Genomic DNA, 26,338 nt, shown 5'->3' with positions numbered 1-26,338 from the left:
TGTACAGTTCATGAATTTCTGGTGAGGTGATCAGTCTTTATGTCAATACCTGTTAAATATTCATGTAGCCTGGTCAGACATCTATAAGTAACTGGAGTGAGTCAGTATCAGGACTCACATTTGTAATGATTGAGGGATGACTACTTAATGAGAAGCACAGTAAAACCCCTTTCTAATGAATCACTGGGGACTCAAGTATTTTTTCCTGAAATAGGGGTTTTTCTTAAATGGGAGTTTTGGCTAGGTACACAGAAAGAGTGACCTAGAGTCATAATTCAATAATTTTTAGATGACATAAGAGATATTTAGTCACAAACTTAACAATAATCTTCTACAAATTGAAATACAACATACACGTAAATCACACTTATTGCAGAACACATTCATAATTTTTTTTAAATATAGAAGTGTTGATATTTTCTTCTTCCAGCATACTGTAATCACAGAAATTGTCACTCTAGTTGGCTGATGTTTGTTATAACTCACTCCTCTGCATTAAACGACAAAAAGCATTTCCTGACAGTACATTGTACAGCAGAAACAAAACTTGGTGCAATGGCCTCCTCCTCTTCTTCTTCTTCTTCTTCTTCTTCTTCATGATCATTGCTACCATCTCTTTCTACCCCACAGTGTTCCTTCACCATAGTTTTATGCATCATGCTCACATTCATCTTGGGTGTTGCAGCCAAAACTTTGTCATCACAAGAAACAAAGGCCTGGAATGTCAAATTTTCAGAAACATCTGTGATTCTATTCCATTCTTCTTGTGGAACGATGTTGTCTTCATCAGCAATTGATAAATCACAACCAGCCATTGGAAAACAATTTAACACAGTCTGTTGTGTTACAAAATTCCACACAGCAACAAGCATATGCATGGCCTGTAAAATCTTAAGCCTCATCACTTCCTTCCTCTCAAGGAATATAAATGATTTCTGGACAACTGCTACCCTGTATTTGGCTTTAATGGGGTGTATCATATCCAGGTTCAAAGGCTGGAGATGGTTTGTGCAGTTAGGTGGAAGAAACACAACATTGTTATTTCTCAGAAATGGTATTTCCTTTGGACATGCAATGCAACCAGACAATCATAAGTAATATTTTTATAGCTGCTGCACCCAGTTTGGCATCTAAATGCCAGATAAATTTTGTAAAGATTTCTGACCTCATCATGGCATTGCTGCTGTACTGCTTTGTACATGTCTTAACATTTCTGAAACACCTAGCAGTTTTAAATTTCCCTATTATCAGTGGCAGCAATTTTTCACTCCCAGTTATTCTTTAATTGCTCAGTTATTCTTTAATTGCTTTTTTACTTCCATGGCATTTTTCTCCCTTAACAGAATAGGTTTTTATAGAAAGTAAACTGTAAAAAAAGGCTGTTTCATTTGCACTGAAATTGTCTCTGTGCTCACAACCCTGTATTAATTGCAGAAATATAGTGTTCTTCCAGTGGTTTACATTTTCTGCATCCACAGCCTCACTTTCTCCACTTACACCCTGAAATGAGAGATTGTAATGTTTCTAAAAACAATCTAACCATGTGTTTGATGCACTGAAATTTTCAACACTGATCTTCCTGATGATACTCCAAGCCTTCTCTTGTAGAGTTGTTTGTATTTCTTGCAACCATTTTAAAAGAATCATTTCCAAATCACTGAATGTTGACATGTAGGTATTGTTCCTTCTTCAGCTAGAGGGACTGCTAGTTTTTGACAATGGCTCACAATTAATATGGTGCCAAATTAAATTTCACCATGTCTGAAAGGTTTATGTTGTGATTGTCTTTAACATTGTGGGAAATCATCAGCATCTGCTGAATTGTAAGCATCCTACAATTGCAGGCCATAGCTCCACAGAAGTATAAAACTTATAAATTTGGCTGTAACAAAGTCAACACTTCATGGCTTGTGCTTCATCACTCAATGACTGTGGCATCAGATCACGTGCCAACATCACATGGCAGGCAGGGTGGAAATCACTTTCTGATTTGTTCAACATTTTTTTCTGGCATCATTACAATGGAATTCAATCTAGATACATGTCAACTGAAAGAACAGATTCCCATATATCGCCATCATAGGACACAAAGTACAACCAGTATGAAACTGAAATAAATGAGAAACTCACTTGGACATGTTAGGAATTGCATAAAAAGCAAATTTAATTTACAGAGTGTTTGGATTTTCTTCCTTAAAGCACAGTTTGTTAAAAATGGGGAAGAATGACATTGTTCTTATGGAAGTTTCACCAAGACTCAGAGAAATATTTGTTAAAAGTAGGATTTCCTTAAAATCAGGTTAATTAATTCAGGGTTTCATTATGTGTTCATTATCAGAGTAGAACTCCACTACCCAATGTCTTCCAACGTCAAAGAGTATGTTGACAGTTGCCACTGAAAAGTCTGGACTGGAAGCGGACAATTTTCTGGGAAATGAGATGCAAGATTACAGCATCAATGCCATGATAAGGAGCACAAATTGTTAAGAGCCAAGTTTTGACTGGCATGTAGATGTGTAGACAGAACACAGATCTATGGTTCTCTGTCAGTAACTTGAAAGGCTGATTACATTCCACCATCTGCTTCAACTTTGCCCACTTTTATCAGTTCTTTGGGGGGATGTGAAATCTCTGCTACATAACAAATAAAATGCATACAACACTATATTTTTTCTTTGGAAAAACTTTTAACATTTTCAGATTCAAACTTTACCACCAGGATTTTACTGTTTTGTCTGTATTCCATCCACACTTAGAAGAAACTCAAGGTATTCAGTAGAAGGCTTACAGAAACTTATATACCAATAAACTAGTTTTCAACTTGAGTACTTGCATTTGAGAAAAAGTCTGAATATTTCCCTGTCTTGTGGAAGGTGTGACAATTATGTCATGCAAACAAGGTAATTCAGAATAAATGTAGAAATTACTTCAGCTATAACTATTTAATATACACTATGTGTTTCAAATGTATCCAGACACCCCCAAAAACATACGTTTTTCATATTACGGGCATTGTGCTGCCACCTACTGCCAGATACTCAATATCAGCGACCTCAGTAGTCATTAGGCATTGTGAGAAAGCAGAATGAGGCACTCCGCAGAACTCACAGACTTCAAACGTGGTCAGGTAATTGGGTGTCACTTGGGTCATACATCTGTACACGAGATTTCCACATTCATAAACATCCCTATGTCCACTGTTTCTGATGTGATAGTGAAGTGGAAATGTGAAGGGACATGTACAGCACAAAAGTGTACAGGCCGACCTCGTCTGTTGACTGACAGAGACTGCCGACAGTGGAAGAGGGTCATAATGTGTAATAGGGAGACATCTATCCAGACCATCACAAATGAATTCCAAAATGCATCAGGATCCACTGCAAGTACAATGAAAGATAGGCAGGAGGTGAGAAAACTTGGATTTTATGGTCAAGCCAATGCTCATAAGCCACATATCATGCCGGTAAATGCTAAATGATGCCTTGCTTGGTGTAAGGAGTGTAAACATTGGACAACTGAACAATGAAAAAATGTTGTGTGGAGTGGCGAATCATGGTACACAATGTGCTGATCTGATGACAGAGTGTGGGTATAGCAAATGCCTAGCGAACATCATCTGGCAGTGTATGTAGTGTCAACAGTAAAATTCGGACATGGTGATGATATGGTATGGTCATGTTTTTCCTGGAGGGGGCTTGCACCCCTTGTTGTTTTGCATGGCACTATCACAGCACAGGCCTACATTGATGTCTCATTTCCCACATTTGAAGAACAATTTCGTGATGTGGATTGCATCTTTCAACATGATTGAGCACCTATTCATAGTGCACAACCTGTGGTGGAGTGGTTACATGACAATAACATCCCTGTAATGGACTGGCCTGCATGGAGTCCTGACCTGAGTCCTATAGAACATCTCTGGGATGTTTTGGAATGCCGGCTTTGTGCCAGGGCTCACCGACCAACATTGATACCTCTCTTCAGTACAGCACTCTGTTAAGAATGGAGTGCCATTCCCCAAGAATCTTCCAGCACCTGATGCCTGCGAGAGTGGAAGCTGTCATCAAGGTTAAGGGCGGGCCAACACCATACTGAATTTCAGCATTACCAATGGAGGGTGCCATGAACTTGTAAGTCATTTTCAGCCAGGTGTCTGGATATTTTTGATCTCATAGTCTATAGTGGATACATCAATAAGAATGACAAAAAATGTACAAAAAAGGTCAAAATTTCAAGCACTGTGAAAGCACAGTGAATCATAACATAGCACATACCTTTAAATGAACATCTTACAAATCATTATATCAGTCATACTGGACATGATAATACTGTGTTCTGCTCTTGGTCACCTAGATCTCTGGACCCAGCAGGCATGGAATCATTTTATGGGGTTTTGTGAAAGACCTTGTGTATGTGTCTCCTCTACTAAAGATAATTCTGTAACTCAGAACATGCATTTATAATGAGCTTGTCTCACCGACTGCTCATGTCAAACTTCTTGGCAAATTAAAATTATGCACCTGACTGGGACTCTAACCTTTGACCTTTATCTTCCACTTGGTGACTGAGATATCCAAGCACAACTCACAATCTATCTCACAGCTTTACTTTCATCAGTTCCTCTTCTTCTAACTTCCAAAGTGTTAGTCCCACAAGATATACAGGAGCTATGAGTCATTCTGGTATGGATGTGTCAGTAGGGCACATACACGTGAAAGGCAAAGTTCCCAGATTCAAGTCCTCGTTTAGTACACACTTTTAATCTGGCATTAAGTTTGAAATCGATGCACACTCTGCTGCATAGTGAAAATTCTTTCTGGGCCTCACAAATGCTTCCTAATGTATGACATGAAATTGATTATCACTTAGATGGTATCTGTGTAGCTAAGAATCAATAAAGAATGTAAGAACTTAAAGAAATTATTCAAATAGTTAAGGCAAATGAAAACATAATTGTGATGCAAGACTTGAATTCAATAGTTGAAAAAGGAAGAGAAGACAAAGCTATGGGAAAGAAAGAATAGGAGAATGGAATGAAAGAGGAAGCCACCTGGTTGGATCATCATAGATGTTTGCATACATTGTGAGACATGTACACCAGTACACCTGATGATGGCAAGAAGATCAATTGCCAAAATGTTGTGTGCTTTGTGCACTCACACCAGGCTGTTCACCTGTGATTTATTTCAGCAAGTATTTCTTTGGTCAATGTTTTTAAAGCTCTTATCAGTGGAGGTATTGAAGCAAGTACGTTTTTTTAGATGGAATCAAATACCTTTTATAACTGTTTTCAGTGGCTCTTGAGAAGACAATTACAATGATATATCATTTGTTAATATTGTTGAAACTTGCCAGAAAAAAATTTGAGGAATATTTTAGAATTTGAGAGCAAGTGGCCAGAATTGCCATTAGTGGCGCAAACACCTCCAAGCAGACCTCTTGTGCTATGCTGTGTCAAGATGTCAGTACACTTACCTGTTTACTTGTCTGTACTACAGGCCACTTATTTCTGCTTCAACATTCATTGCTTGCAGACATGTACACCTATAAGAAGTTGGACGTACAACTTTTATATGGTGAATTTAAAAGAAATATCATAAAAGTAGTGCAGTGGTATAGGCCCATCTATCCGGATAGCCAGTGTCTGATGCACTAGGCAATTGCATGAATTATTAAACTGATAGTGTCAAGAGGCTGCTTGAATGTCAAAAAGAGTACAAGAAAGAAGACTACACCCGCCCGAGAACACGAAGAAGCTGTTCTGGCTATGATGCTAATGAATCGATGTAGTAGTGTGAGACATATTGCCAAGGAATGTGGAATCAGCCAGATGAGTCTCATTCACATCCTGCATTGACAAAATTTTGATCCCTATCATCTGTCATTACATCTGGCACTTGATGACCATGATTTTGAATACCCTACAGAATTTTGTTGTTTGGCCCTTCAACAACTGAGAGATGACCATACATTTTTCCAACGTGTGCTCTTTATCAATAACATATTGTTAACTAACCACACCAATGTAAATTTGCATAACATGCACTACTGGGCCGCCAGAAATCCTCACTGACTTTGTCAGGTGTGACATCAATGGCTGTGGAATGTAAAAATATGGGATGGCATCATAGGAAATTACATTGTGAGAGCTTACTTCATCTCAGGTGTTCTAAATGGACATTCATACACACACTTTCAGTTGAACATTCTGCTGCTTTTTCTAGAAGAGCTACCACTGGATATTCAACAGTTTATGTGGCTGAAACTTGATGGTTGTCGAGCTCCACCGTCCTGTGTTGCAACCCAAATACTGAGTGAGAACTTCCCTGGATATTGGATAGGACAAAATTCTGTTGTCAAATGGCTTGCAAGGTCACCTGATTTGACTTCTCTTGGTTTATTTCTATTGGGAGCACTCAAAGAAGCAGTCTATGATGAAGCCTCGACTATGCCAGAAATATGTGTCATTGAATCACCAGTGCATCCTCTACCATGTCATTCACTGAAATTACATCTGTTCATAGATCTTTTGAATGGCAATTGCAAATGTGCCTTTCATTTCATGGTAACAGCTTGAACTCTTGCTTAAATAGAGGTTAAAGCTTTCTCTCTATCTCTCTCTCGACCCGTTGGTAGTAAACTGTTTATTTTATTGATGTGTGTATGATATTGCATTGCTGTGGCAGATAAGTGAATAGTGTGCATTGCATGTAGCTGGTAACACTGTCATAATGTTCTTACATTCAGCATGAAATGATGTTTCGTTGAGATGAATATTTATTTTGTGGTCTACAGGTGGTCACCAAAGTATTTTCAATAATATGTTTAGTTCAATGAATGTATCCCATATGATATAATTTAGAGTAGTGTAGGTAGAGACAGCAGTCTGACAGTATGTATTTTACCTCTAAGAAGCACACAGCCACATACAGTAAAAGACACGTCAAATCTTCGTTCTAACTTTTAGATTTTTAATACAGTACTTGTTTTTTACAGTGTATAAGATCTCTTTATATTTGAAGAATGAACAGCTGATTTCTCTGATTCAGCTCACCTCAATCTGGGAGAGTACACAAATGTGAAATAGTTTTCCTAAGCCCTTTGTGATACTCTAGATTATAGCCTGTGTCATATTTCCATATACAACATTGTAGGTGAACCTGCATCTAAGTCATAAGTTGGTTCAAGGGAAAATAAAGCTTTATTCTCATAGTGCAGCCCTGCCTTACAGTACACAACTATGCAGTCTGTTCTGAGACATCTGGTTGGCAGCATTTACACCACAAATGCCATTTCCGGCCACAGTGCTATCACATTCTAGGGCATATGCCAATTTTTTTTTTACAACAGGTTTCAACGTCAACATTAACTAATGCTACATCTCTATAACTGTCTTCTCAAGAGCTGTCAAATCCAGTTATAGAAAGTATATGGTTCCATTTTTTTAAAAATGTACTTACTTCAATATTTCAGTTGACACCAGTACTAAAAACTTTAACCGAAGAAAAACATATGTGCCCCTCAATGCTCTAATATTTTGTGAAAACAAATCATGAACACTGTAGCCCAGTGTCAAGTGACATGATCAGATCAGTTGAACCAGAGGATCCAGTCCATTCCATTTAAACATTGCTCAAACCATTATGGAGCCACCACAAACTCTCACAGTGCCTTGTTGACAACATGGGTCCATGGCTTCATGGGCTCTGCAGCACACTCAAACCCTACTATCAGCTCTTACTAATTGAAATTAGTACTCATTACACCAGGCCATGGTTTTCCAGTTGTATAGGATGCAACTGATATGGTCATGAGCGCAAGAGAGGCACTGCAGGTGATGTCAAGCTGTTCACAAAGGCACTCAAGTTAGTCATCTCCTGCCATAGCCCAGTAATGCTAAATTTTGCTTCACTGCCCTAATGAATACATTAGTCATACACCCCACATTGATTTCTGTGCTTATTTCACACAGTGTTGCTTGTCTTTTAGCACTGACAACTCTATGCAAAAGCCACTGCTCTGGTTCATTAAGTGAAGGCCGTCAGCTACTGCATTCTCTGTGGTGAGAGTTAATGCCTGAAATGTGCTATTCTCAGCACCCTCATGACACTGTGGATCTCAATATTGACTTTTCTAATGATTTCTAAAATGGAATGCTCCATGAAACTGGCTCCCACTACCATTCCGTGTTCAAAGTCTGTAAATTCCCATTGTGTGGTGATAGTCACATCGGAAACCTTATCACATGAATCACCTGAGCACAAATGACAGCTCTGCCAATGCACTATCCTTTTATATCCTGTGTACGTGATACTACCACTATGTGTATATGTGCCTATTGCTGTCCCATGACTTTTGTCAGCTCAATGTATTATAGAAAGAGGAGAGGATGACATGGGAGTTATGATAATGCAAGAGGAGTTTGACACATCTCTGAAAGACCCTAGTTTAAAGAAATCCTGTATAGTAGGCAACATTCTGTCAGAATTATTTAGATCCTTCAGATAGACAGCCATGAGAAACATATTCCAAACTCTGTGCGAGAAATATCAGTCAGACAAAATACCTTCCGCCATAAAGAAAAATGTAATAAATCCTACTCCAAAGAAGGCAGATGTGGACAGGTGTGGATATTACCAAAGCATCAATTTAATAATCATGGTTGCAAAATACTGTCACCAATTTTTTACAGAAGAATAGAAAAAAGCATAGTAGAAGGCAACCTTGAGGAATATCAGTTTGACTTTTGGAGATATGTGGGAGCACATGAAGCAAAACTGGCACTAGGCCTACAACTTATTTTAGAAAGTAGACTGAAGAAAGACAAACATAATTTATAGCATTTGTAGATTTATGGAAAGCTTTTGTTTATGTCAACTAGCATACTCTCTTTGAGACTCTAAAGGTAGCTGGGGTAAAATACACAGGGCAAATAGTTATTTATAACTTGACAGAAACCATACTGAAGTTGCAAAAGTCATAGGCCATAAAAGGGAAGCAGTATCTTAGAATGGAGTGAGACAGGCCTGTAACCTCTCCCTCATGTTATTAAAACTGTAAATTGAGTAAGCAGAAAAGGAAACCAAGGAGAAATGTGGAACAGGAATTAAAGTTCAGGGACAAGAAATAATAACCATGGGAATTGTCAATGACATTGTAATTGTATCACAAACTAAAAATGATGTCCGAGAATAGTTGAATGGAATGTGTGGCATCTTGAAAATGGTTATAAGATGAGTATCAACAAAAGTAAAACAAGAGTAATGGAAAGTAGTCAGGTTGGTGTGGTAGAATTGTACAAGTATAAGGAAATGGGACATTAAACATATTTGATAAGGTTTGCTATTTGGGCAGCAAAATAATTGACAGTGGCCAAAGTAAGAGGACATCAAATGCAGACTAACAAAAGGAAGAAAAGTGTTTTGAAAAAAGGGAACTTTATTAAGAACTGATATAAATTTGAGTGATAGGAAGCCTTTTTGGAAAGTATATAACTGGAGCATAATCTCTTATGGAACTGGAAGATGGACAAAGAGCATACATGTGTGTTCATATGTTCTGAAGAAGAACCCCAAGTACATAAGCTAAGCCACGTTGCTCAAGTTCTTGTTGTATGCCACTCCATTCCTCAGAACTTTTGTTACACATCTAACGCTTCCGTTTGCTCACTTCATAATGGGCCTATTCCACCCAAAATTTTCTAAAATAATATTTATTTGAATTTTACAAATAACTTCTTATGAAATTAAGGCTCATTACAGCAGTTAGGCTGGGATGAAGTGTATAAGGAACCTGATGTTAATTTAAAATATAACGTATTTAATGATGCACTTGTAAGAGAATTTGAAATCTGTTTTCCCAACAAAGTAGTTAAATCTAATTATAAGAAACAATGCAAAAGACCTTGGCTTACTAAAGGAATAAAAATATCTTGTAAGCACAAAAGGGATCTGTATCTAACAACAAGAAAGAGTAATGACCCAGAAACAGCCAAATATTATAAAAACTACTGTGCTACTTTAAGAAAGGTTATTAAAAAGTCCAGAAGCACGTGCATCATGTCTGAGATTAATACCTCTGATAAGAAAGTCAAAACAATTTAGAATATTATTACAAGGGAGACAGGGCAACCAAGAGCACACCATCGAAATGAACGGAAACTTGATAAACAACAAGCCAGAAGTCAAAAACTTTTTGAATAATCATTTTTTAAATGTGGTAGAGAAAATAGGATCTAAATGTTCATTAGAAGAAGCAAGGCAGTTAATGGAAGAGGCCTTACCCACACCATTTGATACAATTGAAATTCCACCCACCTCTCCTGCTGAAATTAGGAAGATGATAAACTCTCTCAAGAATAAAAGCTCACGTGGAATTGATGTCATTTCCAGCTGGATAATAAAAGCTTGTTCCCAAGAAATAAGTGGGATTCTTAGCCACATATGTAATAGCTCTCTGAAGCAGGGTATGTTCCCAGATAGACTGAAGTATGCCATTGTTAAACCACTGCATAAAAAAGGGGATACGTCTGATGTCAACAACTACCGCCAAATCTCTCTTCTGACTGCCTTATCCAAAATTTTTGAAAAAGTGATGTATTGCAGAGTAGCTTCACACCTTTGTAAAAATAAAGTTTTAACAAAATGTCAGTTTGGTTTCCAGAAGGGTTTTTCAACAGAAAATGCTATATATACTTTCATTGATGAAATATTAAATGCTCTGAGTAACAGGAAGTCACCTGTTGGGATTTTTTGTGATCTCTCAATGGCTTTTGATTGTGTAAATCATGGAATACTTCTAGATAAGCTCAAGTACTGTGGTATGAATGGGACAGTGCTCAGTGGTTTAAATCATACCTAACTGGAAGAGTGCAGAAAGTTGAAATAAGCAGTTCACATAATTTGCAAAAAAACTGGTGATTTCTCAAACTGGGGAACAATCAAGAATGGGGAGCCACAAGGTTGAGTCTTGGGTCCTCTGCTGTTCTTAATGACTTGCCATTCTATATTCATGAAGATGCAAAGCCGGTACTTTTTGCAGATGATACAAGTATAGCTATCACACCCAACAGACAAGAATTAACTGGTGAAATTGTAAACAATGTTTTTCAGAAAATCATTAAGTGGTTCTCTGCAAATGGACTCTCATTAAACTTTGACAAAACACAGTACATACACTTCCACACAGTAAATGGAATGACACTATTAATAAATATAGACTTTGATCAAAAATCCGTAGCTAAGGTAGAATATTCAAAATTTCTAGGTGTGTGCATTGATGAGGGGTTGAACTGGAAAAAACACACTAAGGATCTGCTGAAAGTTTTGAGTTCAGCTACTTATGCTATTATGGTCATTGCAAATTTTGACGATATACATCTGAGTAAATTAGCTTACCATGCCTACTTTCATTCTCTGCTTTCGTATGGCATCATATTCTGGGGTAACTCATCATTGAGTAAAAGAGTGTTCATAGCACAAAAGCGTGTAATCAGAATAATTGCTGGAGCTCATCCAAAATCATCCTGCAGACACTTATTTAAAGAGCTAGAGATCTTCAATGTAGCCTCACAATATATATATTCACTTATGAAATTTGTTATTAACAATACGAATGAATTCAAAAGTAATAGCAGTGTACATGGCTACAACACTAGGAGAAAGGAAGATCTTCACTGCTCAAGGTTAAATCTAACTTTGGCTCAGAAGGGGGTAAATTATGCTGCCATGAAGGTCTTTGGTCACTTACCTAATAGCACCAAAAGTGTGACAGATAGCCATATAGCATTTAAAAGGAAATTAAAAGAATTTCTGAATGGCAACTCCTTCTACTCATTAGATGAATTTTTGGATATAGTAAGTGGGTAATCTCCCCCCCCCCCCCCCCCAAAAAAAAGCGTCATGTAATATTTTGTGTAATTTAATATCTTGTATAGACACTTTTATTAACCTGACTCATTCCACATAATTACGAAGTGTCGTATTCATGATCTATGAAACAAGTACTAATCTAATCTCTAATCTTTGTTGTAAGATTATTATAGCATTGCTTGCATAGGAATTAGATCAGAGAAACATAGTAGGTGGACTCAAGTCCTCTCATTACAGTAGTGTGTAACAGCTCATCGTAAATTACCTCACAGGAAATGTTGTAGATCAGAACGAAAGGATTAGTTTATCTAGTATCCGTACAGCTTTAAGTAACAGCTAATGTTTTTACTTCAAATTATTTATGTGGATAAAAGTTCCTAATGTACTGAGAAAAATAATGATTCTATCACACATGTTGTAAGACCACCTAATACATCACAGCATAAATGGTGATGCATGTCACAAACTGTTCATAAAGCAAACAAAATTATTATTTCATATTTCTAGCAAATTAGAATCAGTATTACATACATTATGTGTCTTCAGACAGTTTAATTCTGGGTTAATATCAGAATCTACCATTCAGATACTAGATATAATATCTACTCTCCAAGCAGTGGCAGTAGAACACACACACACACACACACACACACACACACACACACACACACACACACACACACACACACACACACACACACACAGGAAGGTTTAACTCTCACAAGCGATCAGAGCCAGTGGCTTATTATTCTGGTAGAAGAGTTGAAGGGGAAGGAAGAGGGGTGAAGGAAAAGAACTGGAGAGGTGTAGGGAGAGGTGTACAGTTGAGAAAAGTCACCCAAAACCCCAGCTCAGGGGAGACTTACTGGATGGGGTGAGAATGAAAGAGTGATTCAGTCTATGTGTGTGTTCTCCTGCTGCTGCAAGGTGAGTAGATTCTTTTATCTATCCATGTAAATTATACTGACACTTATAGATGTAATATCACAGTTTTGCACACAGAAATACAGAGGCAAGAGTATCTTTCAACTTTCAGTTATCTGTTGGTACTTTTTTGTTATAAGAATGCTAAACATTATGCACAAATCCCATCTTTTGGTAGGATATCCACCTTTTTGTAGGATATCCACCTTTTAATGTCATGAGTCTTATGTTAAGGATGTTGAAAGGGACATTTTCATATCAGTAACAGATTATGATGTATTTTAGTTTTGTCATAATATTTCTATTTTTGGTGATGAAAGCCTGTTGTTTCAGGAAACCTTTGGCATCACTACTGTTGCAGTATATCACATCCCCAAACAATCATAAATGGAACACAGGAAATTATATTATGGATTATTCAGAGTCTGAGCAGTTATTTGGTGGTCTTGCACACCTTTTCTTAGTTGGCAGTGAGCAGGCACATGGTCCAAATGTTTTCTACCTCCAGCTAAGTAATTACATCTTGGGCAGAGTGGTCAGCAACACAGCGGTAATATGAATACCTTTTCTCATTATGAATAATGTCCTGTTTAGCTTTTTTATTTGTACAACAGTGCTTGCATGAAGTTTATTTATTAGTATAATTGTCACCAGTTTCAAATGTTCAAATATGTGTGAATTCCCAAGGGACCAAACTACTGAGGTCATCAGTCCCTAGTCTTACACACCACTAAAACTAACTTATGCTAAGAACGACACATACACCCATGCCCGAGGGAGGACTCGAACCTCCAGAGGAGTGGGCCTCACTGTCCGTGACATGACACCTCAAATTGCACGACCACTCTGCAAGGCATGACCAGTTTCACAAAGTTTATTCAAACCATATGAAAATACCTGCTTAAATGATCACAATAAATTACAAAAATTCTCAGGCCATATGTACCATACATTATAGGTTGAAAGAGATTTCATGTTTAGTTTCAAAGTAATAACAACTGTAAAGCACCTAATTGTGCTGGACCTAGTATATGTACTAAGTACCTCTTTTTCAGAATGAAAAGTAACAGTCTTTTCCATAGAGTTCAATTATCAACTGCACAGTTTATTACTGATGGATTTATTTTTCTAGTTGTAATATTCTATTCTTTCATTCCAAATAAAGGTTATTTAATGGTAAGGTTAGAACTTACTTGTGTGTTTCTTTGCTTTAGTGTGTAACTAAGAAAACTTCCTTCAGTTGACTGCTGTTAATACGTAATCAATCCTGCACCTTCATATACTATGTTCAAATTGCTGTTAAGTGCATGACAAGAGGCTTTATTGTAGTGCATTGTAAATTAATATTTTCTTTCATACCGTGTGTAGAGATTTGAAGAATATTTGCAGATTCTATCGTGATTACTGACTTTCCAAACTTTCTAAGTATAACATGCTTCTAAAAGAGTTCCCCAGTGTAGACATTTCAGAATTTCATTATTTGCTTTGACTGTGATTGTTTGTATTGTCTTTCTTTGTATATGTTCAGTGTCTCCTCTTGATCAGATCTGACATGGAGTTCATGTGTGGCTCAGTGGTGAAGTGCCAGACTAAGGATTTAATGGTGTCAGGTTTGGGTCCAGGGCAGTCTTACAATTTTTATATGTTCCATATCACTTCTTTCATCTCTGGTAATCTTTGTTAACGTGAAAAATGTTGAATTGCACCATGTTTTTGAGTCCTTGTTAAACAGTGGACTCTCTATAGCTCACTAAGTAAGTCAATTCAAATGCTGAAAGAAGGCAGGGGCAAGCCAGCTCCAGTACCACCATGCCAAGTAAGGCACTGTGGTGTTCAAACCAACTGTTTAATTTATTGCAACTTTACCTCTTTCAATGAAGTTCATGTGCTTGTTCAGTATTCCAGTATAGTTCATAGAAATGCCTAATAAGCAATGTTTTTTTCCCAGAAAATCGTAATTTACTAGTATCCTACTCATTAACTGAAGTTAGCCATTTGCATTACCTGCAGCTGTGTTTATTTGAGCAAACCATTTCTTATCAGCATGTGCTCTTATTGTGAGATTTCTGTTTGACTTAACTGATTCCAATTGTGACTCATTATTCACGTAGTCAAAAGCATTTTTATGGTTCCTAAAATGTACAATTTCATATTTCTCTAGGTTAAAAGCTAGCTGGAATGTTTGCAGATGGCTGAGATCTGGTAGGATTTAACTGAAATTTTTATTTCATGATTCTTTCCCATAAATAACTGCACCATACAACAAAATTTGGAATTCCAATGAAATGCATCAACAAAATCTGTTAATATAGAGTGTGAAAAGCATTGACCTCATCAAACTTCCCTCTGGCACATTCCAAATTACATCTGTATTTGTGGTTGATTCTCATCTTCAGTCCATTCGGCAACCTTAATGCATATACCATAAGAATATTTTTTATTTTGCAGGCATCATTGTGGTAATGAATCAAAAATTTAAAGGTTTAGAAACACACCTGGTTACCTCTACCCATGGCTTTCAGGATATCATATGAAGAGTTGAATTTTTCATGGTCAGGTCATTTTGTTCCAGATTGGTCTTATATATAAACACAGAGTATTTCCACGACTCTACTACAGAGAGAGGTGCGTGATATAGAATAGTAGTTATGTCATCTCTGCTGTGTGTTTTGTGGAGGGTTTCATCTATGCTCACAACCAACTGAAGTAAACTGTTCTCTGTTCAGGGGTATTCAGTAAATTATGACTAAGTGTGAAAATAGGTCACTTGTAATAAACATAACAGGTACAGCACTTGTTAAATTTAAATGATTGTAGGTGCTTTTTGACACCAGTAATACTAATAACTAAAAAATTCGTCTGTAGTATAGCATCCATCAGTAGTATGGCAGTTGAATATGACAGCTGTCCTTTGTCAAGGAACATTTAAAATCCATATCAAACATTTTGGTTTTTATAATGCTATTGATTTTTCAGAGTTCATGTCATCAACAAGTATCTGGCTACTAGTTTTCTTACTAACAATAGCCTTGAAATATGACAAAAATTTTTATTTGTGTGTGAAGAGACCCGTGCAAAAAGAGTTTGCTACAATAGATTTTGAAGGTTTTAGCCATTATCCTTCTTGTAGTTCAGTTAATGCCTGCCTAATTCTAGTTTTATACTTGGATTTTTACCTATCTGCTTTAGTCAGTATTTCCTTCGAGGATCTCAGAATGTTTTCCTTCACCATGGGAGATCTTTGCCATGTTCTTATGTAAGGTTAAGTATCTATTTATATAGAGACTGAACAACAATTCAACTTTAGAAACAAGTATTCTGTATGTTCCTTGCCTTAATGAAATTGTTCAATCACTGATTTGAAAAATGATACAACTTATTGCTTATCGATTTTTCTGAACATGGGGATTTTCCCACAGCATTGATGTGAGCAGTGGGTGACTGTGGTTTGTATGTACTGTGTGCTGTGTAGTCTTAACTAGAAGAAGAGCAGAAACTTAAGAGGTAATGAGCTTCTTTGCCCTTCAAATGTGCTTACACAATACCCATAACTCATTTGTAGGAAAATGCTGACATGCTCTATCACTTGCCTGCAAAAGGGAAAGGTCCCAAGTTTGAGTCTCAGCCCAGCACACAGTTTTAATCTGCCAGGAAGTTTCATATCAGTGCACACTCTGCTGCAGAGTGAAAATTTCATTCTGGAAACACCCCCCAGGCTGTGGCTAAGCCATGTCTCCACAATACCTTTCATCGAGGAGTGCTAGTTCTGCAAAATTTGCAGGAGAAATTTTGTGAACTCTATAAGGTAGGAGATGATGTACTGGCTGAACTGAAGCAGTGAGGACAGGTTGTGAGCCATGCTTGGGTAGCGCATTTGGTAGAGTACTTGTCCATGAAAGGCAAAGGTCCCAAGTTCAAGTTTCAGTCTGGCACACCGTTTTAAACTTCCAGGAAGTTTCATATCAGTGCATACTCCTCTGCAGAGTGAAAATTTCATTCTGGAATCATTAGATGTGACAGAAACAATTGGTAAGAGGGGTAGCTATACTTGTGAAAGAAAGTATTCCTTACAATATTCTTGAACTAACAAGCTGCAGCAATATCCACACAAACCTCAAAGATCGACCTGAACTTACTGGATATCTACAGCTCTAATAACACATTCATTTCAGGCACTGACATTACATCGTTGTTACAACAATGTAGCCAATCACTGCTTGTAGTGGTGGACTTAAATGTACATCACACATTACGGGGATGTGAGTATGGGTGATGACATAAGTGAGCTATTAATGACAATCCTAGAAGACAAAACCCTAGTGCTTCTAAATGATGGCTCCCCTACAGGAATAATCCCACCATTACTGACAAGATCAGCAATAGACCTCAACTTTGCTTCACTTCATCTGACACTACTAACAATCTGGGAATTAAAAGTACATCCTTTATGTTGGAATCACCTGCCAAACATTTTCGGACTTTACCTGGCTCAGAGGAAGAACAATTCTGAGTCTACCCTGCACACAGATAGAATGTCAGGAAAGGAATAAATATGCTGACTGATTGTAAGCAAGTCTCACACAATTAGAGATAGCTGAAATTCTAGTTTCCAATTATTCTAAATTAACATATGCCATTGTAAGATAATTCCCCAACAGAAACTATTTTGCATTACAAACAGAGCCAGTTCTGTGTGGTGGGATACTAAATATAAGAGAGTCATCAACAAATGTGAGGGAAGCATTGAGGAAGTGTAAGAGACATAGTGTCCAACAAAACTACATCAGCTTGGAAAAAGTGCAAGTGGAAAAAAGTATTTTTTTTGAAAAATAATGAGAAGGAGCATGAATTGGAAAATCCTCCATAACTCTGTAACTAAGGATACTACAATGTCAAGTGTGTGGAAGAAGGTGAAGATCTCCAACTACCCCTTGATACCTCACCATTAAAATTCACTGCCTGTGAGCTATGTTATGGAATAGATGTTACAAAAGCAGACACCTCACTCTGTCATGTGATATGCACATCTTACTTCATTGATTACAAGCAGATGTGATGGCACATGTTGTGCTGTGCCATTAACCATTTGTATTTCTCTCTGTTTTCTTCCTTGCATTTTTCTACTGCAGCATGATATCTGTGTTCTTCAGAATGTTACTTTTTGACAAATGTTCCGGGAAAGTCAAACGACATAATACTTGCTACCATCTACATCTTTCAAATGATCAGAATGAGAAAATCTGAGGAATTAGAGCTAATGCAGATGCTTATTGACAGTCATTCTTAACCGTGTGACATTCACAAATAGAACAAGGAAGGTGGGGTTCAGATAGTGATTTCAGAAGTACCCTCTGCCACACACTGTAAGTGGCTTGTGGAGTAGAGATGCAGATGTAGATGTAAATACTTCATCTCCAGCTTAGTCAGCAGAGGGCACAAGTTCTCTGGTTGTCAGTAATGATGGTACATTGCTTTTGATTATCTAAAAAGCCATCTTGGAACCTCTGCTCAGGGCACACATTTTCAACTGTCCCTGTTGTTGTATATCAATGCCTGTCAGCGGCTTACGGTCTTGATTTAATTATCATTTCAACATGAAGGATGTTTAGCTCATATTAACTGAAGTACTAAAACATGTTTTCACAAATTGCTTCCAAAATGTTTGACTGGATGCAGAGGACCTGTACCTTGGCCAGCTGGTTCCCCAGATTTGACGCCTGCAGATCTTTTTCAGTGGGGAAGCTGAAAGATGCAGTTTACACAGACATACCAACTATCCTTGATGATATGCAATGATGCATTACTGCAAGCTTCTCAGACATTTCCGCTGAAATCCTAGCATGTATGCAGCAGTTATTCCATACCAGACTGGAAGCGGGTATTGCCACAGCCGGTGGTAATTTGAAACACAAGTTATGATGCACAATTGTCTGGTTCCTAGTCAGAATCCACATGATCATTGTATGCACTTATGTTAAGCTTTAGTATGTGCTATCACAGGTATTTTACAAGTGCTGGTGTAGGAACTTTTAAAAATATGATATCTTGTAAATGACTCACTCTGGAATCCTGCAAAAAACACCATTGACATTCTGATTTACTGTAATTTTAGTTTGTTAATGTCAGTAACAGTGTGCCATTTAAAAAAGTCAATGTTTGCACAAAAATACACTTTCTAAGTATTATTACAATCTGTTGACTGGCTAACAATATGAGGCCCTGACTACCAATCCGTTTTGTGAAAACTGCACATAAATAACACTTTCCATTTCAACAATATTTGCTGTGCAAGTTTTAGATGATTTACAGTTTATTTTGAGAAAAGATGCAAAACACATAAATACACATATAGAAATTGGACATACTTCCAGTCCTCAAAAACCCTTCACCAAGGTTAACATTGTTTTCAGAGATCAAGAAATGGAACAGGGATATAGGCTTTAAAGTGAAATTATTTTACTTTAAAATTTTAGCTTTCAATTTTTTGTAAATAATGCTCATAATTATTCTCTGTATTGTGACCTCATATATTATTTTGTCTAGTATTGTGCCCAGATGGGTGTCATATAATGAAAACAAAGGTTCATGATTTAATTCTAGGTTGATGTTAAGAACTTGGTTGTTGTTTATGTCTCACCTACGCTAATGCATTGTTGATGTGAAGTGGAATTATGATTACAGGTCCATGTTAAAATGGAATAAACTGTTCTCCTTATTTTATTGCTGAAGGAATGCAAGAGTTTATTGCCTCCATTAATCACTGTTATTTTTAAATTAATCTACTGGTTGACTTTGTTTTACTTTATTTTTCTCCTCAGCTCACAATGTAACATACATTTTCTGACCCCTTATAAATTACATATATGAAGGATAAATTTCTTTCATGAATTATTTTGTGGTTCAAACTGAAATAAACTTTTTCTGATAACCACACAGTTAAGATGCATTCTTTATCTTTGTTCTTCTTATAGATATACTTAAAGATTGAAGGTGTTGAAGAAAGTCTGAAACAGCAACTTATTAAGACGAGTACAAATATGTTGTCAATTCCAAGAATTTATGAGCTCCTAAAGGAATTAAAACCATCTCCTGTGCCCAAGCAAAGACAAGCTGTTCACATAGAAATAATTGCAAAAGTCCATGGTCGTGTGATATTCTGTACATATATCAATGATACAACGTACCACCAACAGTTGGAAGGTAACTTTCTGTTTATTTTATAAAAACTATTAATTTGGGGAACAGTTAAAAATACTAAATTTTATGTGAATAAAATAGAAAGAAAGTTCCACATGGGAAAAATATATTAAAAACAAAGATTCCAAGACTTACCAAGTGGGAAAGCGCTGGTAGACAGGCACAATAAAAAAAAAAAAAAACACATACACATACAAAATTTCGAGCTTTCGCAACCGGTGGCTGCTTCGTCAGGAAAGAGGGAAGGAGAAGGAAAGATGAAAGGATGTGGGTTTTAAGGGAGAGGGTAAGGAGTCATTCCAATCCCAGGAGCGGAAAGACTTACCTTTGGGGGGAAAAAGGATAGGCATATAATCACACACAAACACACATCCATCTATACATTTAGACACAAGCAGACATATTTAAAGGCAAAGAGTTTGGACAGAGATGTCAGTCGAGGCGGAAGTGCAGAGGCAAGGATTATGTTGAATGACAGGTGAGGTATGAGTGGCGGCAACTTGAAATTAGCGGAGATTGAGGTCTGGTGGATAAGGAGAAGAGAGGATATATTGAAGGGCAAGTTCCCATCTCCGGAGTTCGAATAGGTTGGTGTTGGTGGGAAGTATCCAGATAACCCGGATGGTGTAACACGGTGCCAAGATGTGCTGGCCGTTCACCAAGGCATGTTTAGCCACAAGGTGATCCTCATTACCAACAAACACTGTCTGCCTGTGTCCATTCATGCGAATGGACAGTTTGTTGCTGGTCATTCCCACATAGAAAGCGTCACAGTGTAGGCAGGTCAGTTGGTAAATCTCGTGGGTGCTTTCACACGTGGCTCTGCCTTTGATCGTGTACACCTTCCGGGTTACAGGACTGGAGTAGGTGGTGGTGGGAGGGTGCATAGGACAGGTTTTACACCGGGGGCAGTTACAAGGGTAGGAGCCGGAGGGTAGGGAAGGTGGTTTGGGGGTTTCATAGGGATGAACCAAAAGGTTACGAACATTAGGTGGACGGCGGAAAGACACTCTTGATGGAGTGGGGAGGATTTCATGAAGGATGGATCTCATTTCTGGGCAGGATTTTAGGAAGTTGTATCCCTGCTGGAGAGCCACATTCAGAGTCTGATCCAGTCCCGGGAAGTATCCTGTCACAAGTGGGGCACTTTTGGAGTTCTTCTGTGAGAGGTTCTGGGTTTGAGGGGATGAGGAAGTGGCTCTGGTTATTTGCTTCTGTACCAGGTCGGGAGGGTAGTTAGTGGATGCGGATTCTGTTTTCAGGTTGTTGGTGTAATGGTTCAGGGATTCAGGACTGGAGCAGATTCGTTTGCCATGAAGGCCTAGGCTGTAGGGAAGGGACCGTTTGATATGTAATGGGTGGCAGCTGTCATAATGGAGGTACTGTTGCTTGTTGGTGGGTTTGATGTGGACAGATGTGTGAAGCTGGCTGTTGGACAGATGGAGGTCAATGTCAAGGAAAGTGGCATGGGATTTGGAGTAGGACCAGGTGAATCTGATGGAACCAAAGGAGTTGAGGTTGGAGAGGAAATTCTGGAGTTGTTCTTCACTGTGAGTCCAGATCATGAAGATGTCATCAATAAATCTGTACCAAACTTTGGGTTGGCAGGCTTGGGTAACCAAGAAGACTTCCTCTTAAGTGACCCATAAATAGGTTGGCATACGAGGGGGCCATCCTGGTACCAATGGCTGTTCCCTTTAATTGTTGGTATGTCTGGCCTTCAAAAGTGAAGAAGTTGTGGGCCAGGATGATGCTGGCTGGTGATGAGGAAAGAGGTTTTAGGTAGGGTGGCAGGTGCTCGGCGTGAATGGAAGTGCTCCATTGCAGCGAGGCCCTGGACGTGTGGGATATTTGTGTATAGGTAAGTGGCATCAATGGTTACAAGGATGGTTTCCAGGAGTAACAGACTGGGTGAGGATTCCAGGCGTTCATGAAAGTGGTTGGTGTCTTTGATGAAGGATGGGAGACTGCATGTAATGGGTTGAAGGTGTTGATCTATGTAGGCAGAGATACATTCTGTGGGGGCTTGGTAACCAGCTACAATGGGGCGGCTGGGGTGTTTGGGTTTGTGAATTTTAGGAAGTAGGTAGAAGGTAGGAGTGCAAGGTGGCGGTGGGGTCAGGAGTTTGATGGAGTCAGGTGAAAGGTTTTGTAGGAGGCCTAAGGTTCTGAGGATTCCTTGAAGCTCCGCCTGGACATCAGGAATGGGATTACCTTGGCAAACTTTGAATGTAGAGTTGTCTGAAAGTTGAACAGTCCCTAAGCCACATACTCCTGATGATCAAGTACCATGGTCGTGGAACCCTTGTCAGCCGGAATAATGATTATGGATCAGTCAGCTTTCAGATCACGGATAGCCTGGGCTTCAGCAGTGGTGATGTTGAGAGTAGGATTAAGGTTTTTCAAGAAAGATTGGGAGGCAAGGCTGGAAGTGAGAAATTCCTGGAAGGTTTGGAGAGGGTGATTTTGAGAAAGAGGAGGTGGGTCCCGCTGTGATGGAGGACGGAACTGTTCCAGGCAGGGTTCAATTTGGATAGTGTCTTGGGGAGTTGGATCATTAGGAGTGGGATCAGGATTATTTTTCTTAGTGGCAAAGTGATATTTTCAGCAGAGACTACGAGTGGAGGACAGTAAATCTTTGACAAGGGCAGTTTGGTTGAATCTGGGAATGCGGCTGAAGGTGTGGCCTTTGGATAGGACAGAAGTTTCAGATTGGGAGAGAGGTTTAGAGGAAAAGATAACTACTGAATTGGGGTGTTGTGGTTCCAGATTGTGTTGACTAGAATTTTGAGGTGTTGGGGGGAGTGGAGCTGGAAGTGGGAGATTGAGTAGATGGGAGAGACTGCGTCTGTATGCAATGAGAGGAGGTTGAGGTTTGTTGGAAAGGTTGTGGAGGGTGAGAGAGTTGCCTTTCCAGAGGTGGGAAACCAGTAGATTGGATAGTGTTTTGAGGTGGAGGGTGGCATGCTGTTCTAATTTGCAGTTGGCCTGTAGGAGGGTGCTATGAACAGCTGGTGTGGATGTGGGAGAGGAAAGATTGAGGACTTTGATTTGGGATAGGAGTAAATGGGTGTGTTCATTGGCTTAGTCGATGTAGCCAGCTTCATCCTGACCCACAACTTCTTCACTTTTGAAGGCTAGACATACCAACAATTAAAGGGAACAGCCATGGGTACCAGGATGGCCCCCTCGTATGCCAACCTATTCATGGGTCACTTAGAGGAAGTCTTCTTGGTTACCCAAGCCTGCCAACCCAAAGTTTGGTACAGATTTATTGATGACATCTTCATGATCTGGACTCACAGTGAAGAACAACTCCAGAATTTCCTCTCCAACCTCAACTCCTTTGGTTCCATCAGATTCACCTGGTCCTACTCCAAATCCCATGCCACTTTCCTTGACATTGACCTCCATCTGTCCAATAGCTAGCTTCACACATCTGTCCACATCAAACCCACCAACAAGCAACAGTACCTCCATTATGACAGCTGCCACCCATTACATATCAAACGGTCCCTTCCCTACAGCCTAGGCCTTCACGGCAAACGAATCTGCTCCAGTCCTGAATCCCTGAACCATTACACCAACAACCTGAAAACAGCTTTCGCATCCCCTAACTACCCTCCCGACCTGGTACAGAAGCAAATAACCAGAGCCACTTCCTCATCCCCTCAAACCCAGAACCTCTCACAGAAGAACTCCAAAAGTGCCCCACTTGTGACAGGATACTTCCCGGGACTGGATCAGACTCTGAATGTGGCTCTCCAGCAGGGATAAAACTTCCTAAAATCCTGCCCAGAAATGAGATCCATCCTTCATGAAATCCTCCCCACTCCATCAAGAGTGTCTTTCCGCCGTCCACCTAACGTTCGTAACCTTTTGGTTTATCCCTATGAAACCCCCAAACCACCTTCCCTACCCTCCGGCTCCTACCCTTGTAACTGCCCCCGGTGTAAAACCTGTCCTATGCACCCTTCCACCACCACCTACTCCAGTCCTGTAACCCGGAAGGTGTACACGATCAAAGGCAGAGCCACGTGTGAAAGCACCCACGTGATTTACCAAGTGACCTGCCTACACTGTGACGCTTTCTATGTGGGAATGACTAGCAACAAACTGTCCATTCGCATGAATGGACACAGGCAGACAGTGTTTGTTGGTAATGAGGATCACCCTGTGGCTAAACATGCCTTGGTGCATGGCCAGCACATCTTGGCACCGTGTTACACCATCCGGGTTATCTGGATACTTCCCACCAACACCAACCTATTCGAACTCCGGAGATGGGAACTTGCCCTTCAATATATCCTCTCTTCTCCTTATCCACCAGACCTCAATCTCCGCTAATTTCAAGTTGCCGCCACTCATACCTCACCTGTCATTCAACATAATCTTTGCCTCTGCACTTCCGCCTCGACTGACATCTCTGTCCAAACTCTTTGCCTTTAAATATGACTGCTTGTGTCTAAATGTATGGATGGATGTGTGTTTGTGTGTGAGTATATACCTATCCTTTTTCCCCCCAAAGGTAAGTCTTTCTGCACCCGGGATTGGAATGAATCCTTACTCTCTCCCTTAAAACCCACATCCTTTCATCTTTCCTTCTCCTTCCCTCTTTCCTGACGAAGCAACTACCGGTTGTGAAAGCTCAAAATTTTGTGTGTGTGTTTGTGTGTTTTTTTAGTGTGCCTGTCTACCGGCACTTTCCCACTTGGTAAGTCTTGGAATCTTTGTTTTTAATATAAATTCTATGTTAACATATTCAGATTTAATTGTCGCTTAATCATTGTAAGTAGTATGACTATGGTGATTCTAGCACACTTTGCTCTTAAATACAGGCTGAATCTTAAGATACCACTGATGTGGCACTCAAAGATGGCAGCCAATTTGCACATAAATGGGGTATTGAACTGTCACCCTCATCAATGATGTCATCTCCCTTGTCAGTGATATATTCTATCATGTTTCTGACATGTTTAAAAAGAAATAAAAGAAAAAATAGCAGTCAGTATGTATCCACCATGTTCATTCTGAACAACTAGAATTACTTAAAAATAAGTAAGCTTCATCTGAATTGTGTAAAATTGTGCCATACTCCAAAATCATTGCCAGTACTATTATATTTCCAAAAAACTGCATAGGCTTCACCTGAACTGTGTAAAATGCTACCAGGCTCAATGGTGTTTGTCAATACTACAGTATTTCACATAAGATTCCCTTGAATTACATTAATGGGCACTTTATTCCAAAACTATTGCCAATACTACAGTATCTGCAAAAATTACATCAACTGTAACTGAACTGCATAAATTGCTGTTATTCCTGTCTCTTCCCTTCTCTCTGCTCTGTTTGTTTCAAACACTGTACTAAAACATAATGTGTTTCCACATCTGCCTCCTCATCATTATAAAATTTCCTTTCTCAAAATACTGTACTGCCTCAGTAAATTTCATCTCTATCTCTATCTCTGTTTAATGGTTACATCAATGAGACATCAACATGATATTATACTACAAAGTGAATGGGAGAGAAAAATCCTAACTAAAATACTATTGGGTTAAGTTTTATCTTTAAAAATTTCTTTACATATTCATACAATAAATCACAGTCTCACATATACACTAAAATCACTGTGAACTTTGTCTTGCACCACAAATTCTTTGACATTTTATGTCGTCACACAAGTGGAAATAAAGAAATTTAATCATCTTCAAACTTTTTAGCATATCATCTATTGCAAACAGTAGGCTGTACCAATTTGAGTAAATATTTGAGACCAGTCTCCTCTAACCAATTAACCAGGTTTTTGCTGATGTGGCTGCCTTAATATGATCAAAATGACAGTGATGCATTTTGTGGATGAACTGTATACAGTATGAATAATATATCTGTAACATAACAGTCAACCACTTTGTTTTACTGAAACGGAAATTGTAATCAAAACACTCATATTTATCATACATGTCAAAAGCAACAAAGTGGTCGGAACCTGTAAAGCACTGCGTCTCGGGTGATTTTATTATTTTCATATTCACTTCTGAAAAGGCATTTGTATCATAGCCAAATCAATAAGTTTGTATGCGAGTAGTGAATGCTCTTGCAAATTACATCCAGGGCCACAACAGTATTCTTCTGAAAGCAAAAATTGACATCTCTTACAGTTCCACTCAATGATACCCTATGAACAGGAACTGACTTCTTTTATTCACAGTTTTCTACTAGGCACAGGTGAAAAAAATAGCTGTTTTTATGACTATTTTTGAAATTAACTGCATCCATTAGTTCATTGCACCACAATAAATCATTCACAATGTGCCAATGTTGAGAAAGGCAAGTTTACCATAACT

At 38.7% G+C, this 26,338-nt stretch overlaps 1 protein-coding gene across 1 annotated transcript in view; it reads left to right on the top strand.

Moving 5' to 3' along the window:
* Positions 1-26,338, top strand: part of LOC126298412 (uncharacterized) — a 538,508-nt gene that overhangs the window by 201,203 nt on the left and 310,967 nt on the right. Inside the window, exons 11-12 of the mRNA XM_049989733.1 lie at positions 13,128-13,344; positions 19,766-19,994. Of these exons, the coding sequence (XP_049845690.1) occupies positions 13,128-13,344; positions 19,766-19,994 (446 nt within the window). The remainder of the gene's footprint in view (positions 1-13,127; positions 13,345-19,765; positions 19,995-26,338) is intronic.

This window comes from Schistocerca gregaria, chromosome X (genome assembly GCF_023897955.1).
Source record: "Schistocerca gregaria isolate iqSchGreg1 chromosome X, iqSchGreg1.2, whole genome shotgun sequence".
Taxonomy (NCBI): Eukaryota; Metazoa; Arthropoda; class Insecta; order Orthoptera; family Acrididae; genus Schistocerca; species Schistocerca gregaria.
Note: the sequence above shows the minus strand (reverse complement) of the source record. Positions and strands in the feature narration are given on the sequence as shown.